Source organism: Aristolochia californica, unplaced genomic scaffold, assembly GCF_029961685.1.
Source record: "Aristolochia californica isolate CCGP_79_NKW_82.1479 unplaced genomic scaffold, dmAriCali1.0.hap1 SCAF_1, whole genome shotgun sequence".
NCBI classification, from domain to species: domain Eukaryota; kingdom Viridiplantae; phylum Streptophyta; class Magnoliopsida; order Piperales; family Aristolochiaceae; genus Aristolochia; species Aristolochia californica.
Genome location: NW_027181770.1, coordinates 2,202,673 through 2,226,229, shown reverse-complemented (window position 1 = coordinate 2,226,229; position 23,557 = coordinate 2,202,673). Strand labels below are relative to the sequence as shown.

At 36.1% G+C, this 23,557-nt stretch overlaps 1 protein-coding gene across 2 annotated transcripts; it reads right to left on the bottom strand.

Moving 5' to 3' along the window:
* Window positions 1-1,203: 1,203 nt before the first annotated feature.
* Window positions 1,204-23,433, bottom strand: LOC137937257 (two pore calcium channel protein 1A-like). Of its 2 annotated transcripts, XR_011109612.1 has the most exons (25): window positions 23,011-23,433; window positions 21,720-21,863; window positions 21,454-21,561; window positions 21,015-21,110; window positions 20,261-20,391; window positions 18,990-19,050; window positions 18,702-18,868; window positions 18,477-18,582; window positions 18,279-18,356; window positions 16,188-16,249; window positions 15,291-15,363; window positions 14,782-14,847; window positions 14,507-14,650; window positions 14,012-14,069; window positions 12,718-12,825; window positions 11,666-11,729; window positions 5,913-6,081; window positions 4,814-4,878; window positions 4,518-4,608; window positions 2,847-2,933; window positions 2,424-2,504; window positions 2,198-2,235; window positions 1,977-2,080; window positions 1,628-1,816; window positions 1,204-1,479 (listed from the first exon to the last, which is right to left on the bottom strand). XR_011109612.1 is itself a non-coding variant. In XM_068782361.1 (24 exons), exons 1-23 carry the CDS (start codon window positions 23,149-23,151, stop codon window positions 1,993-1,995), a joined length of 2,226 nt encoding a protein of 741 aa, XP_068638462.1. In that variant the 5' UTR covers window positions 23,152-23,433; the 3' UTR covers window positions 1,486-1,816; window positions 1,977-1,992. The 2 variants fall into 2 exon arrangements, 1 of the variants encoding a protein (XP_068638462.1); XM_068782361.1 differs by lacking the exon at window positions 1,204-1,479 and having other exon boundaries at window positions 1,486-1,816.
* Window positions 23,434-23,557: the final 124 nt, after the last annotated feature.

The following is a 23,557-nucleotide window of genomic DNA, read 5'->3' as shown; positions in this document are numbered from 1 at the left end:
ATTCAGATCCTTTCCCAGAAAGCACTAGGAGGGACACTCGTATTTAAAAAAACCCTAGACTTCCCATTTGTTCGCTGGTGAGGGAGAAAGGAGAAGCAGGGATGTTCAGGTCGGCTGTCACAGCATTCTCGGCGGCGCTGCTCGGACTTGTTGCAGCCTCTGCTCGCCCTTCCATTCTCTTCCATCTAGTCTCTTTTACATCTTCCGCTTCTTCCTTCCCATCTGATTTTTCTCGCGGTTACGCTCGTGGGAAACAAGCCTTGAGCAGCTCCGAGGAATGACGAAGTCGTTGATGATTCGGATGATAATGATTGCGAGGGTGATGTGGACGAAGATAATTTTGATGACGACGAGAACGAGGACGCGGATTCGGATTAATTCGCGATCGAAGTTGTGAGATTGTTGGTAGATATAGAGAACGAGGATCAGGCAAGTTTTTCGAATTGGTGTTTGATCTGTTTCTAGAGATGATTTGTCGCTGTTCCTTAGGTCGTTGACACTCGTTTTCGTACTATTAAGGAAAAATTTCCATTGTTCAATCAGGAATGGTGCTTATTGCTTTCTGTTGTTTGATCTGGGTGGTTGTCTCTGGCGCTGTTTATTCTGTTGCTTTAATCTCACTCTTGTTGCTCCTTGAAACCTAGACGATTACTGTGTCCGGAGCAAATAATCACGTAAAACTTATAACGTAATTCGGGAAAGCGATTGATTTTATTAAGACGATTTAGCAGCATCTCATGTTTAGCGGTGTAATTTGAAATCCTGAAACTTTTGTGACAAGAATATGAAATAACATAAGCCTTCCGTAAAAGGGATTCCCCAATTCCCGGATCAAAATGGTGACTCAAATTGTTCCTCCTGATCTTGCACAAAATTTTAGAATCAGAAAAGCAACAGATTCCTTTGTCATATTGCATCGGTATGTGTAATTTTTTTCATGTCAAACAACTCATATAGCCAAATATAGCTAAAAAACGAAGAGGAAGATGAGGATAGTGCAAGTACTGAACTCTTGGCCGGTGTGGCTCTGTCCTAACAGGACCACCTAGAATAGAGTAGCCGTCCCTATGCTTCCGACTTCTGTGAGGATCAGAAAATAACTGGTTTCCTTTCGTGAGTTACAGTAGCGGAAAGAGACCAATACTGAAGTGGCAAATAGACTCAACATCGGCACAGAAATGAAAAAATATTAATTAAATTGGATCAACGTTTCATGGTTGTAAAGTACTCAAATGTGTTTATTAATCTTAAGAGTATCAAAATAATAAAAATATATAGATAACAAAGAGGGGATTTTGCAAATGAATTATAACAAGGGATGCCATGAATGTTATCAGACCTTGACGGGATCAGCCAATTGGACTGGGTTTAACGAAGTTCAGTCTGTTGAAACTGATAATGGGGAAAACTAGTGACTCCAGCCAATTCTGGTAGGTTGAACTAGATTAATATTCTTCGCCAGCAAGGGCAATAATTCACCTGGTATGCAAAATGGAAGGGAGATAGAGCCAATTTTATCATAATTATTATAGTATTATCACGACTTCAACTCAACTGCATGTTTTACAAACAACATAATGCCTATGAACATAATTTACATAACCGACCATGAGGCGTTGCTTCTTACCCGTCTTAAGGAGACAAATAGTCACACACTTTCGATAAACCATGATCCAACCATTGTGAGGTTTAGGGACCATATATTGCACCTGGAGTTAAGTACGTTAAACCAATCTCAGAAAATGGCTTAGCATGAAAGTGGGAATTTAGATAGTCCAAAAAACAAAAGAGCTGTGACATTCCTCTCCCAAGATTCCTGAGAAAAAAGCATGGCAGTAGCAACAATTAAGAATTAACAAATAAAGCAACCACAGAGCAAAAAGGTATGTGCTGATAGTAATTTGTGACCCTAGTGACTGAGAGAATTCGCCATGTTAGTATATTATGGGCTATGTGAGGATGTAAAACTGAGTTACCAGCAATCAAAAAGTACTATGCTTGAGAGGATTGAGTCTCATTCAACTCTGAGCTCAGAATGCGATGAAGAAGAATGTCAACAGTGCGACTCCTTGTTTTACAGCTGAGAAAAATATAGCAATAACGTGCATCAGGATATTCAAAAAATTTAAGGACGATAAAAGCATCCAAAGCTTGCTAAAATAGAAGAAGTCACTTATAATTCCTGGAAGATACATACCCAAGAGCTCGACGCCGGTACTTCCTTTCTTGTGTCTCCTGTCAAATTAGCACAGGAATTTTAAGAGTCTCTTTTATGTTTATATAAAAACCAAGACCACTAACCCTCAAAAATTCATGCTTAGAATTACAGGAAGGTTCTTAATACAATTTATCCATTAAAAAAAGAAAAAAATGTATACAGGAAGGTGCTGCCTAAATCATAACCGATAAGCTTGCAAAGATACCTCGGTCTCTTCCTCAAAATCTGCACTGGGAGTCTCAAATTCCATTTCAGCAAAGAACGCTTCCAAGACAAATGCGACAACCTGAAAAGCAAATCATTTGAGTAGTGTATGGACCCAGGGAAACCTAGTTGTTCATGCATCTTTAATTTTTAGGATAAACAGTTACTAACAAAAAGTAACCAGCGAGTCATGTGTCCCCAGTTCCAATATTAAAACATGCATTTATTTGTGCTATATTATCTGTGCCCACGATCTTATACCAAATTAAACAGACTAAAATATTAGTTCTTTTGTGTCAAATAATTGTACATGTAAACCCAACATTAGAAAAATAGAACAAAATGACAAGCTCTGTCTAGTGAATCATAAATTTAACTGCAAACACATTTAATATGGGGAACAGGACATGTGACAGAATATTACCAGATTTAAAAGGAGCAAAACTGTAATAAGGTAAAAGCTGATAAAATAGAGAAAGGTCCACGATGTTCCAGTCAAATCTCTGTAGCTCTGAGAACATCAAGAAACAATTGTCAAATATTGTCATGAGCTACCAGAAACAATACCTTGCCATGCATACTCAGAAAGTTGACTTGTTTAAACATGGTATAGAAGATCAAAAACCAAAGGAGACACTATAGGAAACAATTACCATTGGCTTATGTATGATCGATAGTAGAAGAGAAAGAAAACATAACTTGCAGTAAAAGCTACTTCAGAACAACTTGAAGCAGGCTTTGACAGTTTACCATAGTAGATAATAAGAACGTAAAACAAGATGTGTCGGAACAGTCAGGAAACACAGTTACATTTCTTACGTCATAATGACACTAGCCAGAAGTAACTAATATGGAACTGCAAAGAAAAATGGTCATGAATTCATGTTTGCTCTATACCCCAATTGTTGTATTGATTCCACATAAATTGATGTGCCTGATTCAAAAGACTGATTTTAGAAGGAGAAAACAGGATTTGATTACATGACATTATATATTATTTTTCTTTGTTAATGGCATTATATGTTTAACATTAACATTATAACATATTTATTTTGTTTTGTAAGGAATTATAACATATTTATAATTAAGGCAGTAAAAACATTTATAGTTGATGGAAGCTTAAGAGGTAATCTAGGGCCTACAGGGAGGTCATGGTACAAGCTGGGTTGCAAATGGAAGTATTCCCTTGCTTTATTCTACTCTTGGTCTCTGTAATTCTACAGGTACTGAATTGTGTGCTCTCCTCTGAGAGCTCTGGATATACATTTTTTTTTTTTTTTTGAAATGAGATATACATTTTTTTTAAGACAATGGTAATCATTATCAACTGCCTTTGTAGGAAGAAGACGAATCTTTGTCACTTCTTGTAGATTAATGACAATATTTTGGGGCTTCATACATTCTAGTTATCTCCTTAACGCAGACCCCTAGAAGTACAAACTATTTTGCTTGACTCTTTGGCTAGGACTGGAGCCTCCTTTTAAGACCTGGTTGTGAGACCCCATTCCCACTTGATTGGCACCTTCAGTGCCTTGTTTTAGTTTTCTCTCTTCTTGTCTAATTTTCTTAAGGGGGCCTCCTCATATACTTTCCCTACTTCATGAAATCTCTTTCTCATCATGCTGAAGAAAAGAGAAGGAAAAAATCAATATGCTTTTACAGAATTTGAAGTGCTAACTTTTGGTGGGTATGAGCTTCATTAGTCAATTGCAAAAGGTAAAGAAACAGAAGATGTGTTATTTGAAGTTTGCATGGACATTGAACAGATGATAGATACAGGTGCATTACCTACATATGGAGCGTTGATTAGGATAATCTAAGTTTAATCTCAGCAAGTAATTACAGAACAATTGATTGCCACAATAGCTTTTAACAGTAAACTTACATAGCTGAAGTTCCATACATGGCTAGAGTACATAATGTCACATACAGTCACTTGGTGGTCAAACAAAAGTAACTATATTGAGTTTTGCAGAAGACTGTTAATATCAGGCTGTGAAGAAAAACTTCCCATTGAAGAAATAATGGATTTATGAAAATCTCTGCAGCCAATCAACAAGAAATGAATAGTTTTATGGGTGAGTGTTTATCAGACCTGCATCCATACTTGCCAGTTTCCCATGACTAGCAAGTTAAAAAGTGTCACCATCCCGTTTGGATAATCATTGAAATTGAAAAGAAGATAGCTAAACATTTGTTGAGGACGGTAAAAGTAGTAGATGACTTGGTTAAAGACAAAGAAATTAAGAGGACTCCAACAGACTGTTCATCATTGACAACCGAAGAGTACACTAAAGGGCTTTTTGAAATTTGATCAGTTGCCAATAGATAAAATCTACTGAATACGGAGAAATTAACAATATAGATGCAAGTGCAAAGTATAAAGGATACTCATTTTCAAAGAGATCAGTTTCTTTCAACTTCGTGTTCCCATTGTTGACGATTCCACCAAAGAGCTAAGATAGAAGCAAAAAATTAGGAAAAATATTGCACAGATTGAGTCAATAAAAAATGTACAAAAGTTCAGCAGAAAATTTTCCTCGGACAGCAGAGAAATTCCCCTCCCAAGAAAAACAATAAAAACAATGCTGGCCTGGGCAGTTGTAGGTAAAGCAAAGGAACACTGACAAGTATCACTCCAAAGCCACATCCCCCCCCCCCCCCCTACAACTGCAGCAGCTTAAACATTTCTTATAGCAGTCAATTTTTCTGACAACGTTTTGAAGGAATCCTTTATCAGTTTTTATTAGCTTGTGCAGTGGTTGACATTCCCATAATTAGGAACAGATTCAAGAATTAGACCAAAACTTTCTGACAGACATGATCCTCCTGATGCTATTTGTCAGCTGACTCCAGCTGAGTAGGGCTCACTAAATTTGTTGTTAGTATCAACTCTCTCTGGCTCTTCCCCATCCCCCACCTCTCCCCTTTCTCGCCCACTCAACTTCCTCAATATTGCTTTCTGCTTAGCAGCTATAGCAGCTTCCTAGTGTTGTTTATTCTCCATAATAAAATTTTAGCTACAAGAAAAATGAACAAAAATGTGTAGCAATTCTCAAATTACAAAGGAAGAGATTAATATAATCAAGCATCAAACTCTATATTGAATTGATGGATTTTCTAAATTTACATAATTTGCATAAACTGTACTGTAAATCCACTGTAAGAAGAGTACACTACTAGGTTCTATTATCTTCTCCTAAAGAAGCACTGAAGTTTAAGTCATTACAAATTTACATTGAGAAATCCATGAAACTCAAATAAACTATTGGAAGTGCATAAAATTTCATTGGGTTCAAGATATCATTCAAATATTTACGAATACATATACATTTCGTTATTTTAACAGAACTCTTTGTGTACATATATGTAAATGGAAGAAAGGGCTTCATATAGCTGATAACAACATAGTTGTGACGGGGCTTGGAAGATAACAATGCAGAGAAGATAGTTTCTTTGGAAAGAGAATCTTAAACATGATAACACTAACCTGTAATCCAAGTGAGCAGTAAAAACACATGATGCAAAAGATAGTTCCAAGATATGGCATCAAACTTGGTATAAGAGTTAGGAACGTTTCTACAAAAGCTTTGTATCGCTGGACATGGAGCAACAGCCTTATTAATCGCAACATCCTTGCAATAAGGAGGTACCTAATCCTGTTTTCACGAAAAAAAAAAGGAAAGCAACGCATTTGAGCAATTAAATCTTTATTTATTGCAGGCATCCAAGCAAGAGGAAACTAATAAATCCTGCAAGCAACGCATATGAGCAATTAAAGCATTATTGATTGCATCCTAACAACAAGAAACTAATAAATCTAGCAGAACAAAAAGTAATATGAGTAGAACATAGGCAAGAAACGTATTCCCCAGTTTGATTCTTTTGATTAATCAAGCTAAATACACATCATAGAAATCACAAATAAACTAATGTTTGGCACCAATATAATATTTGATGATCATATAACCCATGTAATTATGTAACTTCCAAGATTAACCTTAAAAAGGCCCGATCCTGATTCTGATAAAGAACATACAAATGAATTACATTAAAATACAAGTTCAAGGGTATTTTGGTCGTTTTCATATATTATGTTTTATTCTAGCTTATGTCTGTTAGCTACATATGTTTTTATATTCTTATGTTTCAAATTGCATTCAAAACAGGGTCGTTTTTTAGGAGATATATGACTTTTTGTATCTAGGGGCATTTCTATCATTTATGTAATTATTCACTTAAACCTTGAAATAAAATAAGGGAGCTTTTCTGGCATGAACTCCATTTATGTAATTATTCACTTAAACCTTGAAATAAAATAAGGGAGCTTTTCTGGCATGAACTCCATTTATGTAATTATTCACTTAAACCTTGAAATAAAATAAGGTGAGCTTTTCTGGCATGAACTCCATTTATGTAATTATTCACTTAAACCTTGAAATAAAATAAGGGAGCAGTCCTTTTGTGGCATGAACTCCAATGCATCCAAGGCTGCCTTCTTCCTCCCCTTTTCTCTTTTCTTTCTCTTATTTCTTCATCAAATCTCTTTCTTCACACGGGTTTCAGAGCTGTAACGTCAATCATGGGCAGATTTCTTCCAGTTTTATGGCTTCTTTCTCCTTCTTCAGCAACTCCATTCTTTCAAGAAATTTGGATTGGTAGTGTAAAAACTCAACTGTTTCCCTTTTCTGCCTGCCATAACCTATTGGTTAATAGCTACTACTCTTAATTGAATGCCTATTGGGATTTAAGGCCCTTCAAGGAAACCTACTTGAAGCCGTAGCTTCATTCTAAAATTAAATTAGGAAAAGTAATTCTGGGTGGTTATTGACGTTGTATTGGTTGAATTGTGATTTGTTTTGTGAAATTGAATGGCTGAATCAAGCACACAAGTTGTTATCCAAAAGACAACTGAAAACTCAGATGAAAAACACTCTCTGCCTATTCAGATAGCAATGATCCAGTTGAATGGATCAAGCTATGTGAATTGGTCAAGGTTTGTTTTGATGTTTCTGAAGGCTCTAAGGATGGCTAAATATATTAGAGATGATCCCTCTGTACCAGTTACTTAAGACTGAGAAGCAAAAGACAATGTGGACTACATTGGACTCTTATCTTATCTCAAGAAAGTAATTTGTTTTGAATCTATGAACTATATGTCAAGCATTTTAATATGAAGCAAGGAAATAGATTAGTGATAGACTATTTCACTGAGATTAGAGGGTACTACAACAAATCAGCACTTTTCATCTATTCACTCTGAATGTTAAGGACATTGGTGAGAAGAAGGATCAGATTCAGGTTTCCAGAATTCTAGATGGTTTGGATTTTGAGTATGATACTATTCGGGCCCAATTGTTTGCCAATAAGAATGTGACCACCCTAGAGCAAGCTTTTAATAGACTACTTTGATCTTAACTTTCAGTCATCTACTGGTAAGCCCAAGGGTCAGTTTCATGGTGGTAATAGCAGATGAAGAGGATGCTCTTTCTCTACTCACAGTGATGGACGAAATGATAGAAGGGATCAAAAATGTATTCATTGTGGTACATCTAACTATATTTCGGATAAATATTGGGAAAATTTTGGTAAACCTACCTCGGCCAATTCCATACTTACAAACACACTAGTTTATATGCAATGATTCAATGACTAGCACAATGACTGGCCAATTGACTACACCATCTACTACGTGTCCTATCATCGAGTCTCATCCTTCATCTTCAACAAGTGCCACAATGACAAGTATAGGTATGACTATACTAAATGTATCTCATTCACCCTCCTAGATTATCGATTCAGGAGCCTCTACCCATATGTCAAGTATTTCCTCCTTATTTCAGTCTATTAATCCATCTCCTTCATATCGTTGAGTTACTTTAGCTGATGAATCCACCTCTCCTATTCAAGGGGAGGGTATTATTCATACTACTATAAAAATCTCCATAGATTCAGTTCTCCTCGCCCCAAAATTTCCAGCCAACCTCTTGTTTATATGTCATATCACTGAGTCTTTAAATTGTTCAACAACATTTTATCCTATTTGTGTTTTTCAGGATTTGCAGACCAAAAGGGCCATTGATTTCAAGCATGAGAAGGGAGGACTCTACTTACCGGATTATGTTTCTATTCTTAGAGTTGTGGCACTTACTACTGTTGATTCTTCCTACTTATGACATCTACACTTGAGACATCCATCACCAATTAAGCCGCGTCAGTCTTTTCCTTCCTTCTCAACAAATATTTCTTTTGATTGTGAGTCATGTCATCAAGAAAAATACCATCAAACAAGTTTCTCAGTTAGTTTTAGTCGTAGCACCAAATTGTTTAAATTAGTCCATTCTAATGTATGGGGTCCATGTTAGATTCTTAGTCCATTTGGTTACAAGTATGTTCATTTATAGATGATTTTAGTCGAATAACTTGGGTGTATCTCCTACGGGAAGTATTTGACCTATTCATGATTTTTTTTAATGAAATAAAGAATCGGTTTGGTGTTTGTATTCATGTTCTTCATATTGATAATGGATTACAACTTTTCATCATTTTGTGCATCACATGGTATTACGCATCAAACATCTTGCCCCTATACTCCTCAACAATTTGGGTTCGTAGAACGTAAAAACAGATACCTTCTTGAGGTTACTCAAACTCTATTATTGCATATGCATGTACCTAAGTCTTTTTAGGGAGATATTGTTTTGACTTCTTGTTTCTTAATTGAACCGCATACCATCTCCTGTTTTGCATAGTCAAGTTCCTTTGCAAGTTTTGAAATTTCATTGTAAGTTGTTTGATATTGTTCCTGTTGTATTTGGATGCACATGTTTGGTACACATGTAGAGCACTTCAGTTGATAAGCTATCACCTACGTCTGTGAAATGTGTCTTTCTGGGATATTCTCGTCAACAAAAAGGGTACAAATTTTATGATCCTATTCGAGGAAAGACATCCGCCAGCTGATGTGACTATCTTTGAGCATAATCCATATTTTGCATCATTTGTTGAGTTCCTGCATCTTTTGGATCCTCGTTGGATAGTCCAGTTCCTATAGTTGTTTTGGATCCACCAGTTCCATCAGGTTCTTCTCCACCTCTTCGTGTCTACAGCCGATGCCCTCTTGCTCCAACAGTACCTCTAGCAACTACAGCTCCTAAACCTTCACATCTACATCGATTGCTTCCTCTTTGCCTGCAGGTTCCATTCTGTCATATTTGGATTTGCCTATTAGTCTTCGGAAAGGTAAACAGTCTTGTATTTCACATCCTATTTTAAAATTTATCTTTTGATTTCTTGTCCCCATCCTTTAAATCCTTTGCCATGTCCTTGTCTACATCCACTATTCCTTGTTCAATGCAGGATGTTTTGTATTCTCCTAAGTGGAAACAGAATATCAATGATGAAATGAGTGTTTTAATATCTAGGGGAACATGATATCTATGTGATCTACCAACAGGGGCAGCTATTGTGAGTGCCCATGAGTTTATACCATAAAATATAATGTTGATCTCTCTATTGAACGACACAAAGCAAGGCTGGTGGCAAATGGATATATATACAGACCTTTGGTGTTGATGTTTGTGAGACATTCTCGCGTGTGGCTAAACTTACATCTATATGTATATTGGTCTTTGAAGTAGTTAATAAAGGATGGTCTCTCTTTCATCTTGATGTGAAAAATGCCTTCTTGTATGGTGACATGAGGAAGTCTATACGGAGCAACCTCTGGTTATGTTGCTCAGGGGGAGACAGGAAATGTATGTAAGTTAAAAAAGGCTATCTATAGACTTAAACAAAGTCTGTGAGCATGGTTCGAGAAGTTCAATAAAGTAGCGATGCATTTTGATTTCTATGGAAGCCATTGTGACCATTCTATGTTCCTACTCAAGGGGAAGACTAGTGTGGTAATCTTGGTGGTCTATGTAGATGATATTGTACTGTCTGGGGATGATTTTGAAGGCATTGCAAAAGTTAAAAAACATTTGGCCACACACTTTCAGACATAAGATTTGGGCCTCTACAGTACTTCTTTGGTATTGAAGTTACTAGTAGTAAACAAGGAATAGTTCTCTCTTAGAGAAAATATGTATTAGAAACACTACAGGAATATAGTCTGTTGGGTGCTAAACCTTTAGACACTCCCATGGAAATCAACCATAATCTCCATAACACACATAGTCCTACTCTTAAGGACAGAACACAGTACTATGCTTGGTAGGTAAATTTATTAATGCTACAATTACTGTGCCAAATAAATCCTTTGTTGTGAGAGTTGTGAGCCAATTCATAGAAAATCCTCAAAAAGTGCATTTAGAAATGGTCTATTGTATACTCAAAATGGCAGATGTGCTTGGATATTTTGATGAAGATTATGTTGGGTGTAAGTTGGATAGACGTTATACGTGAAGCTACTGTTGCTTTGTAGGAGGTAACTTGATAAGTTGGAAAAGTAAGAAACAAACAATTGTGGCTAGGTCAAGTGCAAAGGCCGAGTATAGAGCAATGACTCACGATTAGTGAGCTTATGTGGATTAAGTTTGTTCTTCTTAAAATTGGTTTCCACATACCAAAACCCATTGTTGTGAAGTGTGACAATCATCTTGATTTCACAAGAGAACTGAACACAGAGAAGTTGATTGCCATTTTATTAGAGATGTAGTTATGCAAAGGAAAGTGGTAACTCCATATGTAAAATCTTCATACCAGTTGGGAGATGTGTTCACCAAGTCTTTGGGAAAACATGAACATGTTTTCTGTGACAAGCTGCATTTGTTCAATATTTACTCTCCAACTTGAGAGGGAGAGTTAAAATACCAGTTCAGGGGTATTTTGGTCATTTTTCATATTATATTTTATCGTAGCTTATATCTGTTAGCTAGATAATCATTTTATATTCTTATGTCAAGTTTCATTCAAAATGGGTTTGTATCAAGGGGATTTCTGTTATTTCTGTTATTTATGTAATTATTCACTTAAAGCCTGAAATAAAAGAAGGGAGCTCGTGCTTTTCTGGTACAAACTCCAATGCAGCCAAGGCTGCTTTCTCTCCTCTTCTTTTTCACTTTTCTTTCTCTTATTTCTCCCTCAAATTTCTTTCTTCTCACATTATATGGGTTATATGATCATGGTCATCATGAGGAAGAGCTGGCCAAATAATACCTTATACACCAATGAATAGACATGACCAGCAGTGAAACATGAGTGAGAAGCACAAGATAATAGTCTGGGAGGTCTTATACAAACCATTCTCCATTGGAGAGAAAAGAATTGCCAGGTGGAAGGCAGAAAGTTGCTGTTTCTCCAATAACTGCAAATCACATTGTCATTTGAAGATCTATGACATCGTATGTAATTGAAAAGCAATCATCAACATATTAAATAAATGCAAACATATAGAACCTACGCCAAACAAGAGTTCAAATAAACTAATCAGATTAATAACAGAAATCGTTGCTGGTTTAGCAGTAATTCTTGATTAACTTAAGAGCTCAATATGTTTTTTTCTTACACAATTCATAAGAAATGTATTATCTTTTTGAGGAGATTGATGCAGAGCACCTCTAGTACATAAGTTTTTCAAAGGACATATCTTCTGTGGCTGGCTTTTCTTTCCACCTAAGGCAGTCATAAGAATGGTACTATCTTTTCTACTTTTCTTATTTAATTTCTTGTCTTAAACTCACGTTCTTTAATTGCTTCCTGTTTTAACTCGCCATAACATATTTAACTGCCAGTCCCAAGCCCAAGCTAAAGGAAGAGGCTTTAAGTTAGGTAGACTGACAACGAAGTAAAACCTATGTCACATTTCCCACTATGAAACCCTAACAGACAGGATCAGATAGACTCATGGAAACACAACTTTCTTCTTAGGCTTCCTAAAAAAATTTATAGAGGCTTAGAAGAAGAGATTTCTCCTTTTTCTTCCTGGTACACTGCATTAGAAATCTTGCATTTAAAAGATTTCACATATTTTCAGAGACATTCTTTATCATCAGATATTTAGTTCAATAATTTAAATCTTGCATTTAAAAATTATAAAAATATGTGAAATCCAGTATCCACATACAAATTTACATATGAAACACTCATGAAATAATTTAGTATGTATATACACTCAAGTTGGGAGAACTGGAACAGAGAAATAAGATGAAAGATACACAATGCTACAATTGCATTTGCCAGTTGAAATGAGATTTTTTACTCTTCATTTCTCACTGTCTTTCATGAGCATAAAATTGACTCCTTTCTACTTAATAGTGAAAAATATGACCGCTGATATTAGCTTTTGAGCTTACCTATTATCCAAGTGACCACGAAATCAAAACGATTTTGACCTTCGATCCAATAATTGTCAAATCCTAAAGCAAAGATTTTCAAAGCCATTTCAAGGACATAAATCCAGCCTGCAAGACAAACACCATGAGCACCAATTCAAGTATCATAAAAATTAAAATGTTGAGTGTGAGCACATGCACACACACAAATGCAGCTACATCAGCAGCTCTTATTCCTAAATGTAACTAGATTTTTTTGGAGGGGGAAAAACAGCTTAGATTACAGCGAAGTGAAGCAAAAGACCAAGGATTTCACACTCAATTCCCTCTTGATAACCTCATAACCTTAAGCTATTTTTTCAGGCAGCATAAATAACCTATTGTGCACCATTTGTAAAAATAGAAGTGACACAATTTTACCCAACACCAGCTATTTCCACAACACAAGAGTTGCATTAGCCCACAGAGGACTTCATAGATGGACCAAATTGATCTATTCAAGCTGTTTAAAACTCCTGAATGCGTAAAACTACAAAATTAAAAGAAAGAGCACCCTATAACCTCCAACATAAGCTACATAAAGGTTATCAAAAGCCTAAAGTTTCCAAACTTCTCTTAATCAAATAGGGACCTTATTAGGCAAAGTTCTAGAGAGATTTCCTGTGGGACTGCTCAAGATATCATATTAAATTTGAGCGAACGGGCTCAATCCACTCCAAAGGGGACTGTTTCAGTAGCCTAAAACTAATATGCCAAAAATTATAACTTGCGCCTTAGGCTAAAAGGTCACATGGGGGGAGTTTCTAGCTTGAGATCTGGGTTCAAGTCTCACCAGTGTAAAGGGTTTCAACATTCAAAAAAAAAAAAAAACAAACAATATTTATTTTATGTAAATCTCATTTACAGAAATAAGATAATTTTTTTATGAGAAGATACTATGTAAAAAAAACCTATAATGAATGTGTGAGCTTCAAGAACTTAGAATCATGAGAATTGTTAAGGAATAGTCCCACGTGGATTAGTGAGTACAAAAGATCTTGAGCTTATTAGTCGGAAAAGTGGCTTTCTAAGTTGGCAAATCATTTTGGGATGGGCCTTGGACCCAATTTCACAAGAACAAATGTAAGTGAATATCCTAATAGTAGTGTGAAACCTGAAGAAAGGGGTAGTATACTCCAAGATCAAATGGTGTTGGAATATTTTTAAGGAAACATTTAAAAGAAGAAAACAAAAAATGATGGATAAACATTTCAGAACCATAACTTAAATTCTGTTGGAATATTTTAAGGGAAAAAGAAGAACACTAACTCCTTACCAAAGACAAACTCAATCTTTTGCCAGAACTTTTGACCTGAATTGTTTTGGATATCAAGCTGTCACAAAAAAAAAACCATTTTAGAATAGAATTATCGGCAGCATGAGGAGAGGCAAACTTCAGGTACTGATGAGGTCTAAACAAAGCTTCAGGGACAAGGAGAAATTAATTACAATTAAACAAAAATGAAAAGGAGCAAATGAAGACTAATCTTTGATACGAACTTGTGAAAAGAAGTTTTGAGGAGCTGGTCAACTATATATTATTTATTTCTCTTTAAAGAAGGCAAAGCTTTCCACTCAACAAATCAAACATTCATAATTACCCAACCAAGACAAAAGGCAACTAATACACATAAAGACAAATTATTTTTTGCATCAACATAACAAAATACATCTAAATGACTGGTTCAAATAAACTTTTAGACAGATGCGATTGCATAGTAGGCATTTTTTACATGAAAAAAGAAGCAATTGCGCATCTATATCATCTTACCGTTGTTTCAATAATAACAGCAACTAGATTGAGCACAAGGATAAAAGCTATTATGTATCCAAACATCGGACTTTTGATAAAGGCTTTGAAATTTTCACATGATGGTGAATGGTAAAATGATGGGTAGTTTTCAAACCATGATGGCTGCAAAAATACACAAATCTCCATGAGCTCAACTAAGATAACGACAGCCAATGGAGGAAAAAAGACTTCCTGATACAGCATGGTCTAGAGGAATAAAGCCCTCATGCATGCCCCTACAGGAATATACTTACAGCTGTTTCTTTTTCAAATCTCAGAGCAATAGCATTGCAGAGATCAGCAAATTCATCCAAATTAATCTGCAATTGAAGAAAAAGAGCACAGATATTAATGGGTGAAGGAAAAGAAATCCTGGTATCACATCTTGAACACGTTCTGTCTGTTCCATGGGATGGTATCAATAAATTAGAAAGGGAAAGGCAAGGAAACATTGATACTGCATAGATTCCAAGTCACAGGCATGAGTTTCACACATATCAAGGATTCCATTAACAGGTTTGAAACCCTTTTTCACTTCTGAAGAAAGAACTGTGAAAATTTAAAATTAAATTTATAGAGAATGGAGAAGTGAAATTAAGAAGACCAAGGTGTTCGTGTGCAATGCCTAGATTGTAGTCTTGGGGAATGACTACAAGTAAATTGGACAGAATTGAGCTGAAAACAAAGACAAGATGTGCCAAGATATTTCTTAAATGAGGCATTCACACAGTCATTTCCAAAAATTTCAAGTAACAATGGTTACCTTGAAATCACCACTATCATCTAGCTCAGCGAATATAACACCATAATCTTCTCTTGAGACTTTCGGCAATGACCTACATAATATATGTCAATGTTAGAGAAAGAGAGAGAGAAAGAAAGAAAAGATGATTGTCATGGTAGTACCATTATGGCTTAGTATCGACAAGTTATCATTAAAAACTAGGAAAAGTGTTAGAAAAAAGAAAAAAATGTAATGATAGACCTAGGCCAAATATAATGACAAGACAAATGAAATTCCTAAACTTTAAATTTTTATTCACCAAAGAATAAGACAAGGGAGAAATTCAGAACTAGAGAAAATAAACAAAAAATTACTTCAACCTAGACAACAAAATGAAGCCACTAAATTCAAGTCCAGGCTCAACGATGGTACTTTTAGCTTGTCTTGAGTTTCCAACAGAAATGAGTAGAGCCAAACTGAACGAGTGGCACTGACTTTAATCAAATAACAAATTAAATTAATCAGCACAGTGTTTTGTTCGCAAATCCACAACAGACTGTTTTCAATCTTGTATCGAACAAACTTTTTGTTTGGCATTTTACTGACAACATAAGACAATGTCATCAGTTTCACATTAAAGATATAACTTTAGCTATCTTGATGTCCTTATCATTCTTTCTAAAGAGTACGGTGCTATAAGTTAGAAAAAATGTAAAGAGAAGTAACAGAAAGAATGGAAATATAAAAAGTTTGTAACACATGACAGCAAGATCAGCCGATGATGCATCACACAAGATACAAGATTGGAGCTGATTCTCTACAAATCTACAAATAATTATGCACCTGATACAATGAAAAACACATGGTGTACTCAATCTTTACAGGATAGAGAATTGCATCTAACAACAGTCAAAAAGCAAGAAGCTGGGGTTTTACCTGTACTTAGCCAGTTCTTCAAACAGATGAATGCACTGTTTTTTGTCAAGATATCCACGATTCTGTTCATATCCACAAACAAGATGCTCAATCATTGCACTCACACAAGCAATGAGGCACACTATGCAGTCAAAGAGTATAATCAATATGCAACAGACAAAATATGCATATAGAAAGACTCTACAGATCCAGTGGATAATGTTTAACAAAACATAGAAGTTTCAAAAAAATCCAATGATGAGCATCCCCTTGATAAGCAAGGTCAATCCAAGCTCAGTTAGGTTCAATTATTTGAAACATTTTTTATAACTGCTTAACTTTTTTGTTTTGGAAAATATAACAGTTTAGCCACCTATTACTCTAAAACATTCTGTTTTGCAACATCAAAATACCATGTTAAGAATAGTTCCCAAATGGATCCAGGATTAGAAACCTCTTGCACTAATTACCCCATCTAACATACTGAAATATATCTAGACTTCCACAACACAACAGTTTGAAAGTATGAACCTATCACACATACACTTCTAGTTCATCAAACTTAGGATAACGATTCAATGCCACATAAATTTTCCAGTAGCAGTAGAGACAGAACGAGGTTGCAAGGAAAGTAGTGGGGCTTTAACATGTCTCTTCCCAAGATATTTATCAGAAGAAAACCAGATCCAGGTGTCCAACCTCTGGAAGGTAAGTTTTACTGACTTGGACATTATTTGGACCTCACTCTTGGCACTTCAATGAATTTTGTCAAAGACTCTGCTACTTGATATTAACACGCATTCTCAAGCCCCTAAGTAAGGAATGTTTCATCAGGTTGACAACCAGCATAAAACCATTTGCAAACACCTAGAGCATGAATCAGTCACGTGAAGCAAGAGGGAGATTCAAGTTCCCAAATTATGTATTTTAGGACAAGAATCTGATCAGAAACAATGACTAGGGTGAATTTATTTTCTGAATAAAACTCATTTCCACATATTTTACAAGTGGAAGGATATAAAGAAATCATGTAAGCTATCTGATTGGCCCAAGAAATAACCATTCATGTGATGCACCATCAGGGGTACCACAACAGATAAGAAGTGAGTCAAAATTGCTAACTGGATTCCCAACTCATCCCTATTGAAACAGCTTTTATGTCACTCTTGTTGGCCTTGATTCAGTGACAAATATCCAGCCATGTAGACATTGGTTGGAGGACAGCAAGCAACTCAACCAGAAAAAAAAAACAATCTTACTGTCCAGTGATAGGAAGGACTAACAGCAAAACAAGACCAACAATTCATTGGCCCATACAGGTTGAAGTGAACAAAATGTTCTACAAGAAACTTGAAGTTTAAAAAATTGTCATTGGCAATGAGATCAGAAGGATCAATGCAATTCATTTGAGAAGAAACAAATACAACTTTTGTTTGAAAACGGCGATTAGATTATATTAATAGAGCGTCTTTGATGAGTATGAAGTCTTCAACTTTTGAGTTACCCTCTGATATTTTTCTATCGAAGAACAAAAGTTACAAGTACGTTCCTGGCTAAAATAATGAAACTCAACAAGCCTTGACAATGTTTGGGAAGAACCGAAACAAATACTCGTGGAAATGTTTTTCATTGAAGAGTAGTTCAGAGCTTCTTTTTTTCTTTGAGAAAGAGTGTGATTGCATTAAGCCCGAAGGCAAAGCAAATACATTAAAGAGGGGGATCCCTCACAATGAGGGATTGGAGTAGTCCAGAGCTTTCATGTAGATCCTTCCATAACATTTTCTCCATGTTCAATGAAAAATCTGTCCATGTTCATTGTAATTCTAATGTTGCTCTATTAACAAATTTGGACCTGCTTGTTTATCCCATTCACATTGATAATATTTCTTTCAATTGGGGAAGGGGAAAGGTTATCATGTGGCACTAAATCAACTATCTAGAGAAAAAGTTGATAAACTGTACCAAAAATATCTTCGTTTCATTGAATAATCCAAATGTGACAGAAATCAGTTATAGTAAAAAAAGAAGAAAAAAAGCAATATATATGACAGGAAAAAAATAATAAAGGGTAAAAACTTCACCAAAATCCTGTCATACAAGCACCAGACTTACATCTTTGTCAATAAGACTAAAAGCTCTGCCCAAGATCCTTCTCCTCGTAGCATCCGCTTGAGCAACTTGTTTTGCAAGCTGCAAGGCAGCACAAACACGTGTCTTAGTTAACTTTTAAAAAAATTTAAAAGCCCAATTTTCAAAATCTTTATAAACATTTTCTTAGCTGCAAAGTACATTATAATGGAGAACTAGTACCTGTGCTTTAAAGCTATCATATACAACGGCAAGAATCAAATTAGTAATGAAATACACCCCCAAAAGAATGTAGAGGACAAAAAATAGGCAAGACCAGCGTGATTTCCTGATATACACAATCAATGTCAATCAGAAGAGAAAAATACGACTTTTAATATCATCTTAGAGAGACCAATGCTCTGGACAATGATTAGTGTCATAAATACCCGCGAAGATTTCACTCACTTGTATGCTGGAATCCATACATCAGGATTGTTGGACGTAGTAAAAAGAATAAACATTTGATACAATGTTGCTCCATATGAGAAAAATACTGTTTTCCCCTGTTGAGTATCTTCAAATATGACATACCCTAACCAGCTGGAAAATAAGAGGAATAATACCCCCAGAGCCTGCTCCAAGAAAAGCATTTGATAGCATTCAGAAAATATTAAGCTAACAAACTATCAAGGTGCCAAAAAACAATGATGAACAATGATGCAGCAGCAATGAACGAAAGAAGAAGAAAGTTACCAAGACATTAAGGTACATGCCTGCCATTCCAGCTAATGTAACCATACATGCTCGTAATTCCCTATCTCCAAAGACAAAAGAAAATTTAAAGTCAAAGAATACTCATTTTTGTGGCAACAATATAATCCTCAATGACCACAACACCTATCCAACCACAAAAAAATAATGAAAGCAAAATTTTGGTCAACTCTATGAAGATGAACTTCAACAAAGAGTATAGAGGGAGATGGAAACTTAATGTCCAGATTTGCCTCTCATCTTTAACCGTTTTAGACAAATATGAGGATATACTTAACATTATTATAAAAGTGAAGAGAATCTTCAAAAAGAAGTAGCCCAATGAGGAAAATATCCCATCACAAGGAGAAATATGAAAAGTAAAAGGTAGATTATATGAGATCCACTAAATGACTACTTGTTATATCATACCAGTAAAGAAAGAAACACTAATAAGACATAGGTCTGGAACACCATTATAAAACACAGAGTGATGTGATTGGTGGGATAGGTATGCTCAATCCAGGCCAATGCAGATCAACCTGATCAGACCACATTTCAGGCACGGGCCACCATCAAAAGAATACTCCACATTTCCATAAATTCAACATGAAAAGATAATGATAAGGATCGTTCAAACGTGTTTTAAAGAAGCAGAAAGTGGTGTCTGACATTGATAGACCCCCATCCCCCCGAAAGGGTAAGGCAAAGCAAAGGAAGGACAGTCAGTTAGACGAAGGAGAAAGGGGTGACTCAGGGAGGATTCTAGACCCTCAAAGTCTAGACAGTGCCAGACGAACTTCATTGACAGCTTTCTTCTTCTCGGAACTGTTTCTCCAACACCGGTAAGTCCTCTTCTTACTCCGGTCTCCACAGTCATATTAAGTGAGTCACTCCTATGTGATATGTCATCCCCTTGCTAGCATTTTCATTAATTTCAAACTCTTCATTTTTCACAGATGAAATATTTGAAGCTCCTATAATGTTTATGTGAATATATATTTGTACCCAAATCTTTCCCTTCAGCCTTAACTTGAAGGAATAGGTTAACATGAAGTTACATCTGGTATAGGACATGTGGAGGAACTCATTCTTCTAGTAAGATCATCCAAATGTTCAAATGGAACACCACAAGCCAATCAAGATTCTAAAAGCTGGTCTTCGTTTTTAGGAATCTGAAGGATGTATTATGAGGATGAATTATACATGATAAACCTGACAATTAAATTCATCCAATCTTGAAAAGGGTAAATAAAGGACCAGTTAAGCCATACCTGATATTTAAAATGAAAAATACAACACGGATATATGGAGCAATCCTCAGTGGCAGGTAGTCAAAGGGCAGGGAAGACAAATAGAGAGCATAAACCACTAAATCAGCAACCATAAGCCCCAGAAGCACCACCTGATAATGAATGCAAAAGTAAGCCATCAACAAGATCAAAGAAATCGGAATACGTAAATTTAGCATGAGAATTTCAACAAAGACAGCTGTTTCATGTGAAGATTTTTCATTAAATATATGTGCCTAAACCAATAGTGATAAAGAAAGATGACTATCAATAGTAATTAATGAACTAGTAATGTATCCAACAGCTCAGAGCAACTAATAATTTAATTAATAACTACTAATGTAGGCAATAGTTCAGACCATTTAGCGTTCTATTTCTAATGCAACTAAAGATAAATGAAGTAGCCACAGTTAATAACACAGAACCAACAGGCATTAGAAAGTATCAGGTGTGCTCAGTGTGCATGCATGTATGTCTGCATGTGTGTGCATGAGAGAAGAGAGAGACAGAGAAAAAGAGAATGTACATAGGACAAAGAGAATATGAATGAGACAACCAGATCATTCAAGAGAGAGAGCCACAACATTCATGGCATTCAGAATAGACATGATCTACCTCAATCTTGCATTATTTGGACTGGTACTAGAGATCAATATATGGTATTCAAAAGATAAAAGCTACAAATTCTCCCTTCGACATTGAAATAGAAGGCTGAGATGAGGTAGCTATCACTCACCTTCAAGATATTCAACTGGTTCTTCCAGTAGAGATGGCATCCTTCGTACGATACCGGGAATAGTGTGTAAAAAAGGAGTATAACTAGAGTGATACTCTGCAGAAATCACTAGAAATCATGAATACCTTTGGCAGAAAGCCACAGTTGTGAGAAATAGCACACTGAAAAGTAGTCAAAATTTTTACAGTAGCTATATTTAAAAGAGTGACAGTAATAAAGATTAACGTATGCCAATTAAATTCAGCTCCATACCCTAGTACTGGATAACGGGAGAGCATACTTCTGAATAACCAGTTAATCGGTAATAATTGAACTTGTCTAAATTAGTGCAAGTTTCATAAGCAGTGATGAATTGCAACTAATACAAGGTCTATAATATAATAAAACATCTTAAAGTGCCATGCAAATAATAATATCCACAAGTGACATTACTACTAACCTCATAGGCAAGGGACTCTGCACTGCTTAAGTAGGGCAACTGCCCAAGAAAGAAAAACTCTCTCTGCTGGCAAGAATATGAAGGGTACTTACCGCACCATAAAGGCTTCTGCAATTTGTTCAAAGAAAAAGAAAAAAATGAATAATTAATTGCAATCATTTGTGTGTGGGGCTTATAGCAATGGTCAGTATGTATAAGGAATCTAACCACTCACTACCTATAACCACACACTTCCATCAGATTAGATATGCAAAGAACAAACGTACCTCAAAGAAATTCAATATGACCAAAGCAAAGAGATTGAGGGTCAACAGCAGATCAAACCGAATAAAGAAAAAGTAAAATTTTTCTGCCTTTCCAAAATTTGATTCATCAAGTATTTCCTCAGGTAAACCGATACCATCTTCAGCCTGGAAATGTTGGGACACAAGACATTGATATTCTGTCAAATCTGATTAGCCATGTGAAACTATTAGCAGGAAATTCAAATCAATATTTTTGCAGGAAGAACTGAAGCACTGTCCTGTGTATTTTTAGCCGTTTTTTACATGGTCTATACTCGAAGATTCTTAGGGTATTGGAACTTAATTTTTACTTCCACAACATAGATTTCTTGCAAACTTTACTACAAAATCCAAGTGTTAAAGAATCAATATGGGCATGTATTGAAAGTGAAGCATTAGCCTTATTCAACAGAATCAATGACCGGTGCTCACCCAATGGACAAAACCATCCCCCAGACACAATTGTTGGACATATGAGGCTCAAGTGACAATGGTATAAATTAGGAAATGACTCTCGTCTCAATGAACTGAGAAAATCTAGACACATCACAAATATCTGGAATTCAAAATCATGACCCTTAATGAACTCATATTGCTATTGAAGCATACACGCAAGCTGCGAAGCATGATATGATGATTTCTGGAGTCCAATTTAATGCAATTCCGTAACAAAATAATCAACACTGTCGAGGCACTACTGACTATAAGCACCCGTCCATATTGTGAAAAAAACTAGCGCATCACTTTTTTTTTTTTTACTAGTGCTTCACATTGTCGCTCTTACAGTAGAACAATATTGCCAGGGTCACCATATCTACAGCTTCCCCAGACTTCTTCAAGAGCCCACTCGTCCTGCGGTACGATAGTCCAAAAACCAGAGCCAACTCTTTTTACTTTCGGTTACACTTTACAAAGCGTTGCACCCGAGTAACAACAGTTATCATTGTTCCGAAACTTCTCACGCTTCTCAAGCAGCGGAAATGACAAGACTATGAATTCCAGTCTACTAACGATCTCGAATAGATCTGTATAAAGCTAATAAGATCACCACTAATACAACGAATAAGGCGTAATTCATCACGATTATCGCATAAATGCGTACGAGAAAACAGACACGAGGACATAGAAAAATTCCAATTCTCAGCATCCCGGAACAGGAAGACACCCACGGTAGAGGTTCCGATTCACAGTACGCATACATATAGAGATGGATCATTGATTCTGACAGAAAATTTGAACGAAACAACGTATAAGATAGAAAGAAAAAACTTACCAGATCGACCAGGGCAGCAGCTTTTTGATAAGCTGTGCCATAACTGATTGCATCAGACCTGCTCTGGACGATCTTCAGTCGTTTGTATCTTCCACCGTTGTCGCTGCTGCCAGATTCAGAAACCAATGGAGTGTTGTCCATTATTCTCTGCCTTTCTTGCTTATCGTCTCAATTTACCCGGAGACGAAGAAAATCCTTGCTTTTAGGCACAGTGAGGAGAATGACTGTTGAGCACCAGTCAGTTGATGTGTAATGAAACAGGCGGTGACATGTCCAAGCGCGGGAGGCACCTTTTCCAAATGCCCATGGATGAAGCTGCACATTACGCGAGAAATATACGGGATCCACGCTTCTAGCGATTTAGGAAAGTCAAAGCGGATAGCGCTGAGAAATGAAACAGAAAGTTTCATGTCGGCAAAGGCAAAGAACGCATTCAAAGCGAAAAGGACAGTGTGTAAATATTTTTACGACAAAATCTGAATTCGGCAGTTGTGTGTCCTGTCATTGGCGATGGCGAAAGCGGAGAGCCATGGATGAAGAACCCATT